Source organism: Rhipicephalus sanguineus, chromosome 5 (genome assembly GCF_013339695.2).
Source record: "Rhipicephalus sanguineus isolate Rsan-2018 chromosome 5, BIME_Rsan_1.4, whole genome shotgun sequence".
NCBI classification, from domain to species: Eukaryota; Metazoa; Arthropoda; class Arachnida; order Ixodida; family Ixodidae; genus Rhipicephalus; species Rhipicephalus sanguineus.
Genome location: NC_051180.1, coordinates 72,691,630 through 72,706,131, shown reverse-complemented (window position 1 = coordinate 72,706,131; position 14,502 = coordinate 72,691,630). Strand labels below are relative to the sequence as shown.

At 44.8% G+C, this 14,502-nt stretch overlaps 2 protein-coding genes across 2 annotated transcripts in view; one reads left to right on the top strand and one right to left on the bottom strand.

The window, feature by feature from the left end:
• The window catches only part of LOC119393761 (protogenin), a 338,054-nt gene that overhangs the window by 227,389 nt on the left and 96,163 nt on the right, over positions 1-14,502 (bottom strand). The gene's annotated exons all lie outside the window — the stretch shown is intronic.
• Positions 9,313-13,678, top strand: LOC119393762 (uncharacterized). Its single transcript, XM_037660897.2, has 4 exons — positions 9,313-10,504; positions 11,894-11,954; positions 12,021-12,183; positions 13,521-13,678. The coding sequence occupies exons 1-4, from the start codon at positions 9,395-9,397 to the stop codon at positions 13,639-13,641; spliced, it is 1,455 nt and encodes a 484-aa protein (XP_037516825.2). The 5' UTR covers positions 9,313-9,394; the 3' UTR covers positions 13,642-13,678.

Genomic DNA, 14,502 nt, shown 5'->3' with positions numbered 1-14,502 from the left:
GATTTGACAGAAAATGTCTACGCAAGAAACATGGATGTTGTTGAATTTCACAGAAATGCTGAATGTTGAAAATTATTTGTTTTTAGGGTCATTTTGCCTTTGTAAGTCATTTCACGAATACCTCTGTAGAAGATGTGCTTCAATACAGGGCTATTGCAACAAGACACGCGTTCGCACACCTCAGTCGGTAAAGAGATGCTTTGGAACGACATGGTACACGGTGCGCAGCGGAGAAACTCAGACGAATTTTTGTCATCGTGAGGCTCTTTACTCGGCACTCCTCTATTAGGATGCATGCGGCCTATGCAGCCGATTCCATGTCCTTGGGTTCAGAATCCGAATGCCACAGCTGCTAAGCCACCGAGAGTTGACCCATAAAGTGTTTGCACATACGCGCTATTTCGCCTTTTATAGCCGACACACGAAAGGAGGGAAATTTAATAGGCCCTACACGACCAAGAGGTCGAAATTTAGTTGTGGTGTAGCAGTTGTGCACGAGTCTACACCGAACACGTAGCAGTGAAAATTTTTTGAAATGGTCTTGTAATAGCGTATTTACACAGGTTTGATGATCCAAAAGAGGCCCTCGCTCGTCTCGCTCTTTCCTTCGCTTTGTTCCGTTCGCCCCGCCACGGTGTTCTAGTGGTTATGGCGCTCGACTGCTGACCCGAAGGTCGCGGGATCAAATCCCGGCCGCGGCGGCTGCATTTTCGATGAAGGCGAAAATGTTTGAGGCCCGTGTACATATATTTAGGAGCACGTTATAGAACCCCAGGTGGTCGAAATTTCCGGAGTCCTCCACTACGGCGTCTCTCATAATCATTTGGTGGTTTTGGGACGTTAAACCCCATATATTATATTATTTTGTTCCGTTCGCCGGCTCCTCTCTCCTGCTGGCCTCCTCATCATGCGCGGAGGAAGAGCAGCGAGCGCACATGCTTGCGTGCAGATAAGCAGGTTTTTTTTGTGGATGACATGAGTAGACGCGAATGTTGACACCACGGAAAAGGCTGAGGATCTGAGGAATATCCGAAAGGCCCGGAGAGGAGAAGGGATTGCTCCTGTGAATTCGTGGGGCGCCCGCGGCTCGTTGCGCTGCCACGTTTGGCATTGTTGATCGGGACGGTAATCTAAACAAGATATGTGTGCGCTTACTTGAAATGTTCAAAAGCATAATCGCAGGTGTTGTTTAAGGGCCCTTAAAGGGCTTGTTTTATTAGACACAACATTATGACAACCAAAAGAAAATCAAGCTAAGGAAAGTGTAGGTGACGTTATTCGTAGTAATTATGATATAAATGTGAGGAAAATGAAGTGGACGAGACGACAATTTGCTGCCGGCGGGAACCGAACCTGTAACCTTCCAATACCGCGTGCGATGTCCTACCATATATATACATGAATAAAAAGGAAGACACACGTCGAAAAACAGAATGGCTTCTTGATGTTTCGGCCGTGGGACCGGCGTTCGTCAGAATATCAGAAGTGACAGTGGTGCAGAGGCGTAGCCAAGAGGGGGGGGGGGGGGGGGGGTTCAAACCCCCCTCCCGAAAATTTTCAATTTTGCTTGCGTATATATACACGCACACATACAAACGCACGCACGAACATACATAAGGTATGGTTGAACCCCCCCCCCCCCCCCCAAAAAAAAAAAAAAAAAAAATCTGGCTACGCTCCTGCAGTGGTGCTACAGCATATAAGCGGATACGTTTAGATTACAATGATCACGTGAGCGCAGACATCATAAAAGCCTTTTATGATGTCTGCGCTCACGTGATCATTTTAATCGAAATCATTTCGAACTGTAATCGAACTGCAGCGAGAGCAAACCGGGCGTTTCCTCTCGTTTCATCAATGAGCCCGGCGGCGCACGGCATCAAGTAAACACGGCCTATACCCCGTTTCCCCAGTGTGGCATCTGATGCCACACTGGGGAAGCAAGCGAAATTTCTTGCATGCTGCTGAACAAACAAATAGCTCAATGAGTTTAGGCTGTTTTAGAATAGCGTACGAAAAGCTTTGCGTTTGCGTTTGTCGCCACTTTCCTTTTGTGGGCCCCCATTAAGTGACAGATATAGGGAGCTTTCGAATAGCGTACACAAAGCTTTGCGTTGACTTTCGGCGCGACTGCGCATGCGTCGTACACTAACCGCTTGCGGGCTCCCGTTAAAGTAGGGAGCTTTCGAATAGCGTACGCTAAGTTAGCGTTTGCGGCCCGCTGTTTCCGCACTTAACGGGAGCCCGCAAGCGGTTAGCGTACGACGCATGCGCAGTTACGCGGAAAGCTTTGCGTACGCTATTCGAAAACTGCCTAGTGACGGAAATAGCGGGCCGCAAACGCTAACTCAGCGTACGCTATTCGAAAGCTCCCTATTTCTATCACTTAAAGGGAGCCCGTAAGAGGTTAGCGTACGACACATGAGCAGTGACGTGAAACGCTAACGCAAAGCGTTGCGTACGCTTTGCGTCCGCAACGACCGCAAACTTAGCGTACACCATTCTAAAACTCTCTATTACCACCCGCAATGCAAAGCTGCACGAAGCATTTTCATTTTATTGCTCAGCGGTGAAACGAACAAAGAAAGTTCTTTCTTTGTTCGTTTCACCGCTGAGTAATAAATGAAAATGCTTCGTGCCGTATAAATAAACAAACCCCGTTATTTAAACAGTTGTCAGTAGGTTGTTGTGCATAGTTTTTAACGTCTCTCTTTTCGTAACGTGACCTCCGCAATCAGTTCCGGCTGCGCGATGACGGAATGAATCGCGGAGGCCAAGTACGCGACGCGCGGACTTGGACGTGATGCTGACCTAACTGTGTGCATAGCTTCCACAGCGTTGTACTTGATGTATGAAACGGAGTATAAAATCCTCAGTGAGCGACTACGACAGTCACGATATACCAACGGCGCAACGTAGCAAGACTAACCTCTTTCATACAGGCGTCGTGCACACCAGTTCGTTACGCACATTCAATATAAGGAAGAAACCGAAACAAGCCGAAAGCGAAACTGAACTATTTTGCGGACGCAGCGGAGTGACACAACGTTCACAATGCGGAGGTTTAATTTCGCCGCTTAGCGCACTTTATGAATTGCGTATTGCGTCGTCAGTTGCGTTCGTCTTCGTTCCCGTACGGGAGCTCTGGGTGCTTGAGTCCATGTTGAGTTTATCGCAAGCTGCCCAGTTGCGTTAGCGTCTTTGTTCCCGTGCGGTAGCTGTGCGAGTCCATGTTGAATTTATCGTGGGCTGCTCGTTAACGGTAGCCGTCGGGTGCGTGTTTGTTTGCTTGGTTGGTTCTACTTGCACAGTGTCGTTGTGGCCTTGTGACTCACTACTGCTGCTGGGAGATATTTGGAGCGGCCAACGAATGAAAAGGCACCGAGCTCGTCCACGCTGAAACAAGGTAAGCAAGGGCAGTAGTTCATTTCTGTCTTCGTTTTACTTACAGCCACGGCGTAGCTCTGTGAGTTCCTTGTCTTGTGTAACGGGTAATGGGCTTAGCACCGCAACTTCTGCAAATGCCGTAACTCGTACAGAGCCTTCCTGCTGCCACTGCATGCTTACGAGTTAAGCCTTCTTTTTTGGCGGCGGCCATGTCTATCATTCGGGCACTGGATCGCAAACTTCCTGTCTGAAATTGTGCTGTGTTCGGTGTTACGACTACGGTATACTCCGACATTACGGCGCACACGTGCTGGTGGTGGTTGGTAAATTTAACGATGTCGCGCCAGGCGCCTACCCCCACTTTCATATCTTTGCTACAGTCGAATACCTTCGACGCGGCGTGGCCGTCGAGGCGCATGCGCGGCAGTGCGCGGGACGTCCGTTGTGGGTTTGGGAAGAAGGAAAGCGGTACGACGGGGCCAACGCTCTCGGCGCGAAATAAGACCAGCCTCTCCGGCGCCGGGAGCCTTCGAAGCGCGCCGCAAGTCGTAGAACGCGCTACCGGCTGATTGTCGGCGGAGTACAGTTGGTAGATATAGTTTCGCGCTTTGGCCAACGGTACATCGCTGCGCTGTTCACCATTTCTCTGCGGCGCGCCTCATTGCCGCTGTCGCTTTGAGAAGTTAAACGCCATGAACAAAACGAAACGTAGGTAATCGAGTATTAGGCAGCAAAGCATGCTTGTAGTGAACGCTTATTGAGGCGGCCTGCAACCGTTCTTTTAATGCGCTGTCACGGAGCAGCTTTCGCCATGAGTTGTTGATAATTACTTTGTGCTTAGAAGTGCGCGGACGCAAGTTTCATCTGCGAGGGTACTATATATTCCTGGCGTGAGCACCGCGGCGCATAATCCCTAGGAGATCGCGCAGCCGGCGCACACTGACATATTGCTTCAGGTGCCGGATAATGTTGGATCGCGTTCGTGCTCGGTCGAAGAAGTCGTGCATGAGCACATTACTGGTTAATATTGAGACTAGCGCTGGATTATCACCTGGCAGCTGTTCGTGTTACGCGCATTGTATCTTGTTTCGGGTGCACTAATTCGTGTTTACCAACTGCTTGCGTAGCCGCGAAAAGTACGCCAGTGAATAATGAATTCATGGCAGTAATACTGATCGATAAGGACGTAGCTCAACTCACGCAGGCATCTCTGGTATTTCTCTACCACCGATGGAATCCCACAAAGCAGCTTCAGAGAGATATATCATATATATATCCAGCTGCAAGGAGAGCGAAACTGCAACTGCATGGCTGTGTAAACGGGCAGCGCCCTTCGAATTGTTAGCGCGCTTGCATCCTAGACAATTCCTAAGCGCTCGGCCAGTGGTATATCTTCATTTGCTTAGCCTGTCGTGCCGTTTATTTCGCTTGTGTAACCCTATCTTAAGTTAGCCATGAGCGCATTGCCTAGCATTCAGTCCTCAAAAGACGTCTGGTGTGTTTGCGTTTCTGTTGGGCTTCACGTTAATTCTTAGGTCATCTGACCATCTCAGTGCGCGCAGCACATCCGTCAAGTAATTGGTAGCATTAAGTTCGAGAGCCGAGGGTAATACGAAAAAGCGTTTAACTCTTTATCAATTAATTTTCTGCAATTGTAAAGGTTACTCTCTCTCACTAGTAGGCCTTTGGCTTTAATTAATGACTGTCTGTCGCTGCCATCACATGCAATAGAACTTAGCGAAACTAATTGCATTGAAATTAAATTTTAGATGTGTCGGTTCTATATTGATCTTCGCTTCTCTCCTGCAGTGGCAACCTTCTCCAGGCTTACTACAATGACCTTTTAGTGGCCACGACAAAGATTAGCCATTTTGGTTCGGAACGAGTCGAACATAACCGTGTGGGTTGCTCCCGGTTAACAAAAGCTCATTGTGATGTCTTCACAAACCAGGTGAGCTGTTTCAAACACTATCTCACACTTTTCTTAGATACCTGCTAAGCTTGTTTGCATCTTAAGATAATACATATCAGGAGTAGGTGTTCGCAGCGTTTTTGTTCTCAACGGCCGCCTTTGACTACGAATTTAATGAAGCTGAACTGCTAGCTCTGAAGTATTTTTCCTCACTTTTAGTAGCAAACAGTGCAAGTGTGTGCAATTTCTATTGCGACCACAGCAAATAGTAAATTTGATGGAAGCTGTACCTTCAGTGTTGCACCTTCTGTACTTGTGTGTAAAGCAGTTGCAGTTTATATAACAGCATTGTAGTAAGCTCTACTTAAAAGAAAGTTTGGAAAGGTGAGATATAGAAAACGCAGCACTCTTTATGAGCTACCATTTACACCGATGTTCATGACGCAAAATTTGATGCTAATTTCTGTGAAATATTTAATTCGTTGCTGTTGCAGGGGTCCAGTCCACCAAAGTGCCCCGTAAAATTCAGAATGACGTACAAGTGCAGCATATGTCAAGCAGTTGCCATTACTTTGCCTCAGTTCTTGAAGCATGCATCACTGCACAAAAATGAAAGCAGCCTTCACATTCGCTGTCCTTTCTCTGACTGCTGCAGAGCGTTTAGGAAAGTGAGCTCGTTGAAGAGCCATATATTTAGATGTCACAAGCGTGATGGCATTCCAGCGGCTGTGGTAACTTGCAGGAGCGTGTCACTGACCTGCACCATTGATACATGTATTCAGACATGCCAAGATCTTAAGTCCTTATTAACGCGATAGCGTTAGAGAGCTCGTGTCGCAGAAATTCCGTTGTCGGTGTCGGCACCGTTGGTTGTGAGCGAAAAATCGACCGTGAGCGAAAAATCGAGAAAGCAGCAAATAAAATAAAGAATTACAATTTCGGTTTCATTGAGGATCGAACCCGGGCCGTTCGCGTGGCAAGCAGGTGTCCTACCACGAAGCCACGAGGTTACTTGCAGCTACTTCGGAAAAAAACACTACATAAATGCTATGTAGTGGAAGGAGTCTCCTTAACGCATTTTGTTTGACAGGTGTCACGACGAAAACGAGCCAATTAGGCGATTTGTAGGCGCATTTGGGAGACCATCAAACTACGTCGAAAAAGGCCGGGTAGTGCAGCCATCGCCGCTAAAAACACACACGAACTTTCAAACAGCTTTAAAGATGGACAACTATGTCCATCTAGCGGAAAACATATCAACAAGCAAACAGCAAACGCTAGATAATGTGCTGCCATCTGTGAGGCATTGTGAGACTCTTCATGGCCTCCGAGATGGTAAGCGCGCGGCGTATATCTTAGAGGCCATGCGACTCTTGCTTTAGATCGAAAACCTGTGCCATTCGCGCGCGCGCGCGCGCGCGTGTGTGTGTGTGTGTGTGTGTGTGTGTGTGTGTGTGTGTGTGTGTGTGTGTGTGTGTGTGTGTGTGTGTGCGTGTGTGTAACAAAACACATTAATAAGTATGCACTTAGTGGTTGAAGTGCGCACTAGGGGCCGGATTTCGCTATTGCGTTCAACTCTTAAAGGCGAAGCTTAAGGGTCCCCCAATTTTTTGAGTCATCTGAAAAGGCATATCACTGAAGGCAAGAATGTTTCATGCCCCTTTGTTGCTTGTTCACGAATGTTTGCAAACAAGTCCACATTTTCGTCCCATATTTCACGATGTCACAGGCATGCTTTTCAACCAGGTGTGTGCGAGTCATATTTGGAGGGCATCTCTACAGTACGGCACATAGGAGCACAAGCTAATCTACAAACGGAGACTCATAGTGCTGACTTCGAGACATGTGCATCTGAGGAACAAAATAATGAAGACTGCAACTTGGAGCTTTATGGAAGCAAACGAGAGGTGGCTGAAGGTGTCATGCACCAAGAATCTCTACGTACTGATATAACAGATGCTTTCGGACGTTTCTATCTACGTCTCCTTTCGGACAGTTTTGTGCCATCAAGAACAGTTCAAGTCATTTCTGAGGCAATTTGTGACCTCCATAGCAACAATCTTGACCATATGGCTGATGCACTAAAAATGAAGTTGAGAGATGCAGGCTTGAACGAGGATTTCATTGAGCTGGCTGTCAAGAGTATGCTTGAAAGCGATGTTATTGTCGGCCTGCACAGCAACAGCGGAACTTTTCGCAGTGCTTACTCTCGCAGGGAGTATTTTCAGAGCAAACTTAATTATGTGCAGCCAGTAGCTGTGCGTCTGGGAAAAAATAAAAACAATCAAGATGCTCACTTTCATTATGTTCCAATAATTGAAACCATGAAATCGCTGCTAAGCGATAACTCGGTTCAAGAGCAGTGTGTTAACCTGGATGTTCATGAACCAGGTGTGTTTAAGGATTTGACCGATGGGAATGTCTTTCAGTCAATAACACTGTTTCAGGATCACCCCATGGCTTTGCGCTTGATTCTTTTTCAAGATGCTTTTGAAGTGGTAAATCCTCTGGGTTCAGCAAAAAAGAAGCACAAAATCCTAGCTGTGTATCTGTTGCTTGGAAACCTACGTTCTTGGAATAGGAGTCGTACCTGTGCAGTTCAGTTAGTGCTGCTTTGTAAAGAAAGTGACCTTTTGTTCTTCGGACAGGAGAAGGTGTTTTCTTCATTGATTAGTGACATCAAAAAGCTGGAAGCTGGCTGCATGTTAGTTGACAGCGTTCCCACATATGGCACTGTGGTGGCAATTCTGGGCGACAACCTAGGCAGTCACACTATTGGTGGATTCATGGAAAATTTCAGCACAGCTGAATACATCTGCAGATTCTGTTCAGTAAAGCGTGAAAATATGTTTGAGAAAAACATTTTTCACACCAGCGAGCTACGAAATGAAGTGAACTACAATGAGGCACTAAAGAAGCTCCAGGATGACTCTACCCTTCCTTCATGCAAAGGCGTTAAATTTGATTCTCTGTTTAACGGCCTAAAATACTTTCACGTTTGTGCTCCTGGGCTCCCTCCATGTTTAGCGCATGACCTGTTTGAAGGTGTCGTATCTTATGACCTTGCGTTGATGCTAGAATATTTCATCACCATGCAGCGATGGTTGTCTGTTGAAGAACTGAATAAGCGGATTCTCTCGTTCAAGTTCAAAAGAGTAGACGTGAACGACCAGCCAGCTGAGGTTTCTAAAACATTTAAAAAGCTGAGTGGACATGCAATCCAGAACTGGAATATGCTGCGGTTCTTACCCTGCTTTCTTCATGACAAGGTCTGCAGAAATGACCCAGTATGGGAGCTAGTATTGATGCTCACTGAACTTGTTCAGTTGGCATGTGCTCCGGCAATAAATATGGCCATGGTAATGAGACTGAAAGATTTGATAGAAGATTACATTGCCCGGAGAACTGAGCTTTTCCCTGGTACTCCTCTGAAACCGAAGCACCATTACATGGTTCACTACCCCTATCTGATTACTCAGTTTGGACCGCTTATTTTGTTATGGACTATGCGTTGCGAAAGCAAGCATGGCTATTTTCGCAAGTGCATAAGAAGTGCCCAGAACTTCAAGAACATCACATTAACACTTGCTGAAAAACACCAGCTTCTTCAGGCGTTCATGGGGAGTACTTGCCGCTTTGAAAGAGACTTAGTGGTTGACTCCACATTTCTTTTTTGCCCTAGTTTGTTCAGTATGGAAGTTCAAGAAGCCATAAAGGCCTGTGGACTACTAGGAAAAGAATTGCATTGCACATACCAAGTTGAATACAGGGGCACCAAGTACAGCAAAGACATGTTTGTAATTTTGGGTCGTGAGGAAAGCAGACTAGTGTTTGGCCGGATCATTTTTATTTTATTGCTAGACAACAAAGTCTGTTTTCTTGTACGTGTGACTTGTTCTGTTTTGGAACCTATGATGATGATATATTTGTTGCCTGGTCCAGAATCTGGGGCACTGAAGTGCATTTCCGTTCAGGACCTTCACGATTACTATCCGCTTGAGTCATATGTTGTTGGCCATCCAAAAGTCACAGTCATTGCACTGAAGCATGCTGTTTTAGATCATTGCTAATTTTTTTTTCAGCTCTGAGGACTTCATGTCACTTGTACAGGAGTGGCTTCCAGCACTCAGCGAGGAAGACCTCACAACGATTGGTCGGAAACTGCAGGAGTTGGGAGTAAAATGTGCAGAACATTTCAGATATCTACAAGAATCAGACTTAAACTTCTTAGCCCCTGTGCAAAGGCGCATTCTGCTTGAGAAATTTCAGACCAGAGCTGCTCCTGTCCCATCAGGCCCAAGTGGCACTTGTGCTACAGTGACTTCAGATGCTAACTCACAGCTAGATGAATGGGCTGAGAAATTTTGCATTCCTTGGGAAATATTTCCACCACGCTTACTTCAAGCATGCAAAGCACAAGAAAGGGCTACAAAAGCCGATCTGAACCAGATGGTGAGAATGCTAAGTTCTCTCATCTTGGATAAGCATTCAGCGCCTGGCAGACGGAACCTGAGAATAATTGCAGCAAAACTTGTGTCAGTGTATCCTTCAACATTTCAGGATTTGTTAGAGGGTACAGTTGTCGGCACAGGAGTTGAGACGTTAATGTGGAAGCTCGAAAACTGCATCAACAACAAGAAGAGACCAATTGCACATAAGCTGCCTGTGGAAATTGATGACCCAGACTCATTCCAGCCACGTCCACGATCTAGACGTGACTCCTACGGTTGCCTAGCATGGCAACCAGAGCTGCCAAGTGGAGAAAATATGTTGGCACAACGGGAAAAGCAGCAGCAGCTCCTTTGTGAGCATGCTAAAATGTACCCCAACAAGCAACTTGTCTGTCGTTTGATGATAGAGACGTATGCATCTCAAAGACTGACCATTAATCACTCAAGGAGTGTGACAGAGGTGAAAAAAAACTGGCCATTTTTGTTTACTGAGGACTGTCTTCTTCAGCATTCCAAGGAGCTACTTGGTAGTGAGGTTTGCCAGAGACTTGATGCTAGCATGGAAATTGTTGGGCTTCGTGTATATCGCTATGCTTACAGTCAGATAAAACGGCCAAAGGTGAAGAAATGTCTCGAAGAAATAGAACAAGCAAAGAACCGTCTGAAGAGTGTGACACCAGAGCATGAAGGTGCACCTGTTCTCCTCCTTGCCCTGCTTGACGAGGATGAAGAGCTCATCTACAAGACCGTTGAGGCAAGCTTAAAATTTTCCCTTCCTCTCCCATCTGGCAGAAAAGTGCTTGTGCATGCAGAATTCAGATGGTCATTGCATTTGTGTATAAAAAAGTCCGCTTACCATAACTGCATTATTTTACCGGCAGTATATTACCTCAATGTATTTCAGATAGTGATGTTTAAAATCTGTCGTACATTTTACAATCTTTTTGATCTTTGCACATCATAGGTTTGTTCATGCTAGACTGCTCTGAGACTTTCGGAGTAGGTATCGCGAAAAATACAGTAGAATGGCTTTAATATATAGTGTTAAGAACTATTCTCGCGAAATTGTCCAAGGCCTCATCCTACAGAATATTCGGCGTTGGCGAGGTCAATGCAAAATCACAAACACGTATCTGGCTGTACACTGATTAGTCGATGAATTCTGTGGTGTCACGAGGCTGCATGAAATGACTTGGCAGGACGAGGCAGCTCATTTAAAGTCATTGAGATGGGAGGTCGAAATTGGGTGTCGTGCCCTCTGCAACCTTTGGATTCCTCTTGAAAGAAGCTGCTCCTAAGGCACATCCGTATACGGCTTGGTTAAAGGGTAGCTTCATATTTTTCTAGTCTCGTGGATTATAACTTATGACTATATGCTAATGAGTATGCGCGAGATGATGTAGCAGCGTAAATTAAGGGATTATTGAGTAAAAAGTGCATGTCATGTATGCGAACGAGGGTCCGCAGATAGGAGACGATAATGCGGTTGCACAATAATCTTTAGAGCCCATTAGGAGTCGCCCAAGCTTTGGTGGTGACAAACTTTATATAAAAATATCTGCTTAGTCTACCTTAGTAACAGATATGTTTGCGACTGCAACCATTAAACGTTTCCGTATTCTTTAACTACATTGTTCTTGGCCCGATTCCATGTGTTAATGCAGCTAACAAAGTCAGTCTTCAGAACTGTTTTGTCTCTTGCATGCGGTTTATCTTGTCATTTTTTATATTACAGTTGGCATGCAATGGAGGAGTAATTACTTAAAATCTCGCAAGTACAACCACACGGCTACTCAGGAAAGTGCAGCGTTCATGCGAACTTCGCATTTGAAATAAATTGGTCCCAGTCGCATATTTGAACCCATAATCTTGATGGATTGGTCGTCGGTCTCACTCATGCCCCGTACCTTTGTTTGTTGGGTGCTTGACAGGTGCGGCCATGTTAACAGCTGCTGCGTCCAAATATGCTGCATATCTCGCCATGGCTGAACAAGATTTTGAAATGAGTAGAAACGCAATTGCTTTGCATAGTGTATGATCGTGTACATTTGAACACGAGTTGCCACAATCTCGTTTTCATTTCATACAGCATGATATCAGTTTTTTAATGCCTTCCATCTGTCTTGCTATCCTCATTTTGCAGGAGACCGCCCATGACGATGACCTAGGAGACATGCCCTTGACGCCCATAATATGTATGAAAGGTTAGATTTTGGAATCGTTCACCGTCTCATAAAGCACTGATGTTTGTTTGTTGTCGTTTTTTTTAGGACCGGGTCTTTTTGAGGCAGAAATGTTCACCGTCTGTGTGGATGGTGTTGCTCTATTGACTACTCAGCGGGCCGCAGCTTTCAAAGCCATGTTTCTTTTATACTTTGTCCTTAACATCGAGTATCCACCTGAAGTGGCTTTGACATTGGAGTTTGTGCAGAGGTGAGGGCTTATCCTCCTTATTTTTCGTAATATATGTTTGCGTTAACCTGTTGCACTTCTTACAGTTCCACATAGTTTACAGTCATAGCTGGTTACCTTTATGCCTTTACAGAAGGAGGGGGAGAAACGTTTTACATTTGTGGTTTCTAGTGATTTTGACCGATTACGGACCGCGAAAGAACGGGCTGTTTTGGAAAGTGCTGGAAATATTTTTAGTATTGTTTTTTCTACTATCTTGCTATAACATATTGCAAATTGAGCTATCAGGGATTAACTAAGGTTTTCCAAAAGCTGAAGTTGGAAGCGCTTAAGCGTAAAAGGACCACGAAATACCAGAATATTCAAGATACCATACATTTTCTCCTCTTCGAGACAAAAACAGTTGGCAGACTTATCCACAACCTTACTGATTTCTTGTACCCATATTCAGCCCCCAAGAGAAGATTCAAACGAATTTACTTGGCATTTACTGCAAGAAACAGTATGCATCTAATTTTCTTCTATTCGTAGCAAAGCTTGTAGTTTTCTATCGAAGCTTTCACGGCTCATCGTGTGGGTGTTTAGTTGAGGGGCAGTGTAGGAGTGCAAGCTTGCTAGGCAGCGAAAGATAACACGCGTAACTAACAGGTGCAAGCTGGCAGCCGATATGGCCGGGCACTGATTTCTCACAGGGTTTGTGACATATTGCGATCAGATAACCTGTCCATAATGGTACGAGCTGCTCATTCAGGCTTTTAATCTAAAGTGTCAAGGTGAAGGGGATCGAACCCTCCAGGACTCTTGCATCCCGAGTCAGACACTTTACCTCTAGGCAATGCAGCCGCGATGGTATGGTTTGGTTAAAGCAGGGCTCTATGTCCACATCGGGCTGTATTTCACGTAACGTTTTAGCTTGCGGCTGCATGCTAATGGGTATGTGCGAGATAAGAGGCGCAAATGAAGGATGCGGAGTGGATTTGTAAAGGAGTATGGGCTAGAGCAGCTGGCAGATAGGAACCTTTAACGCTGTCATGTCATACCCTTAAGAAAGGGAAAATAGGCAACCACCTGTTTGTAGCACGAAGCCACAAATAAATCCTTACGGATTTCTCAGAAATTTAGGCTTCTTAGTTGCCGAAAATTTCGTTCAAAAGAAAAAAACAACTGGCGTGGCACTTGTACCTCGCTCTCCAAAAATGTTTTTTTTCTTTTATGTTAACAGCATTATAGTCAGCCATTTGATCATTTTTCGTGATTTGTTTCATCTATGCTTGAGACAGCATCTAAGCTTTGGGAGTACACATTATTAGCCCGGTGGCATTTTTAGTTCATTAATATTGACTCTTGGTTTCTTCAAGGGCAATCGCGAGAATCAACCCAGAAAGAAGCACAAAGGCACGGCGAACATCGAAGAAGCAGTATTGTTTGTCCCCAAAGGTGGCTGCCCTGGCGAATGCCCTGGATCAGTACAAGTTCTGATCTTGTGTTTGAGCTTTAATAAAAAGTAAAATTTAGAAGTTCATACCGTTTCCTTCAAATTCATTGGTGAATATGAAACACTGGTTTTAATGCTAGCACCATGCTTGCCCAATTGCTGCTGCATGCTTTTGCAGATAATGGCACATAAACTACAAGTATCCAAGTGTTAGTCAAAATATGTACTGAGTTTAGGAGAGAACAAAACACATTTTTTCTGCAGGATAACAATCCAACATGTAAACAAAATAAAATTGTGATCGCAAAATAATTCTTTTAACACCAAATATGCAAGGCAGAGAAAATTTGTGTAGAATTACAGAGAAAGCATTAAAAGAAATATTGTGTGCGATTACAAAAATAGTCTGTTATTTGAACTCTGATTTAGGGAGGAAGAATTTCTGTAGGATAACAGAAAAAGCATTAACAGAAAGATTGCGTGAAAATGCAAAAAGCGTGTTTTTTTAAGAATGGTGCCATAAACAGAAAATCTCTGTAGAAGTACAGAAAACCAATGACAGACATTACATGCAAAATTACTGCGAAACGGAAAACAGAAAACAAACAAGAACAGAACTGTTATGTCACCAAATTTGCCATGCATTTTCTGTTTTTTTCACAAAAATTTTTTTACAGTGTAGCTACCTCACATTGATTCTGTTTGAGGGCGCTGCTTCCTGATGCGCGCTACAGTCTAGTCCCGTGTCATCTTTTTTTTTTTTTTTTTTTTTTTTGAAATTTCGCGGGATTTTTCTTATTCGCAACAAAGAAAAGCGAGCACGCAATTAGTACATTGTTGAAAATAGTGCAGTTATGTCATTTGAACACGCCTACATATATGCCTCATTGACATTTTATCAATTA

Bases quoted from the DNA above. Each gene is read 5' to 3' on its own strand.
- LOC119393762 (XM_037660897.2), top strand. From the start codon at position 9,395: ATGTCACTTGTACAGGAGTGGCTTCCAGCACTCAGCGAGGAAGACCTC. The intron at 10,505-11,893 runs GCAAGCTTAAAA...CTCATTTTGCAG, and splicing joins TCATCTACAAGACCGTTGAG to GAGACCGCCCATGACGATGA. The intron at 11,955-12,020 runs GTTAGATTTTGG...CGTTTTTTTTAG, and splicing joins GCCCATAATATGTATGAAAG to GACCGGGTCTTTTTGAGGCA.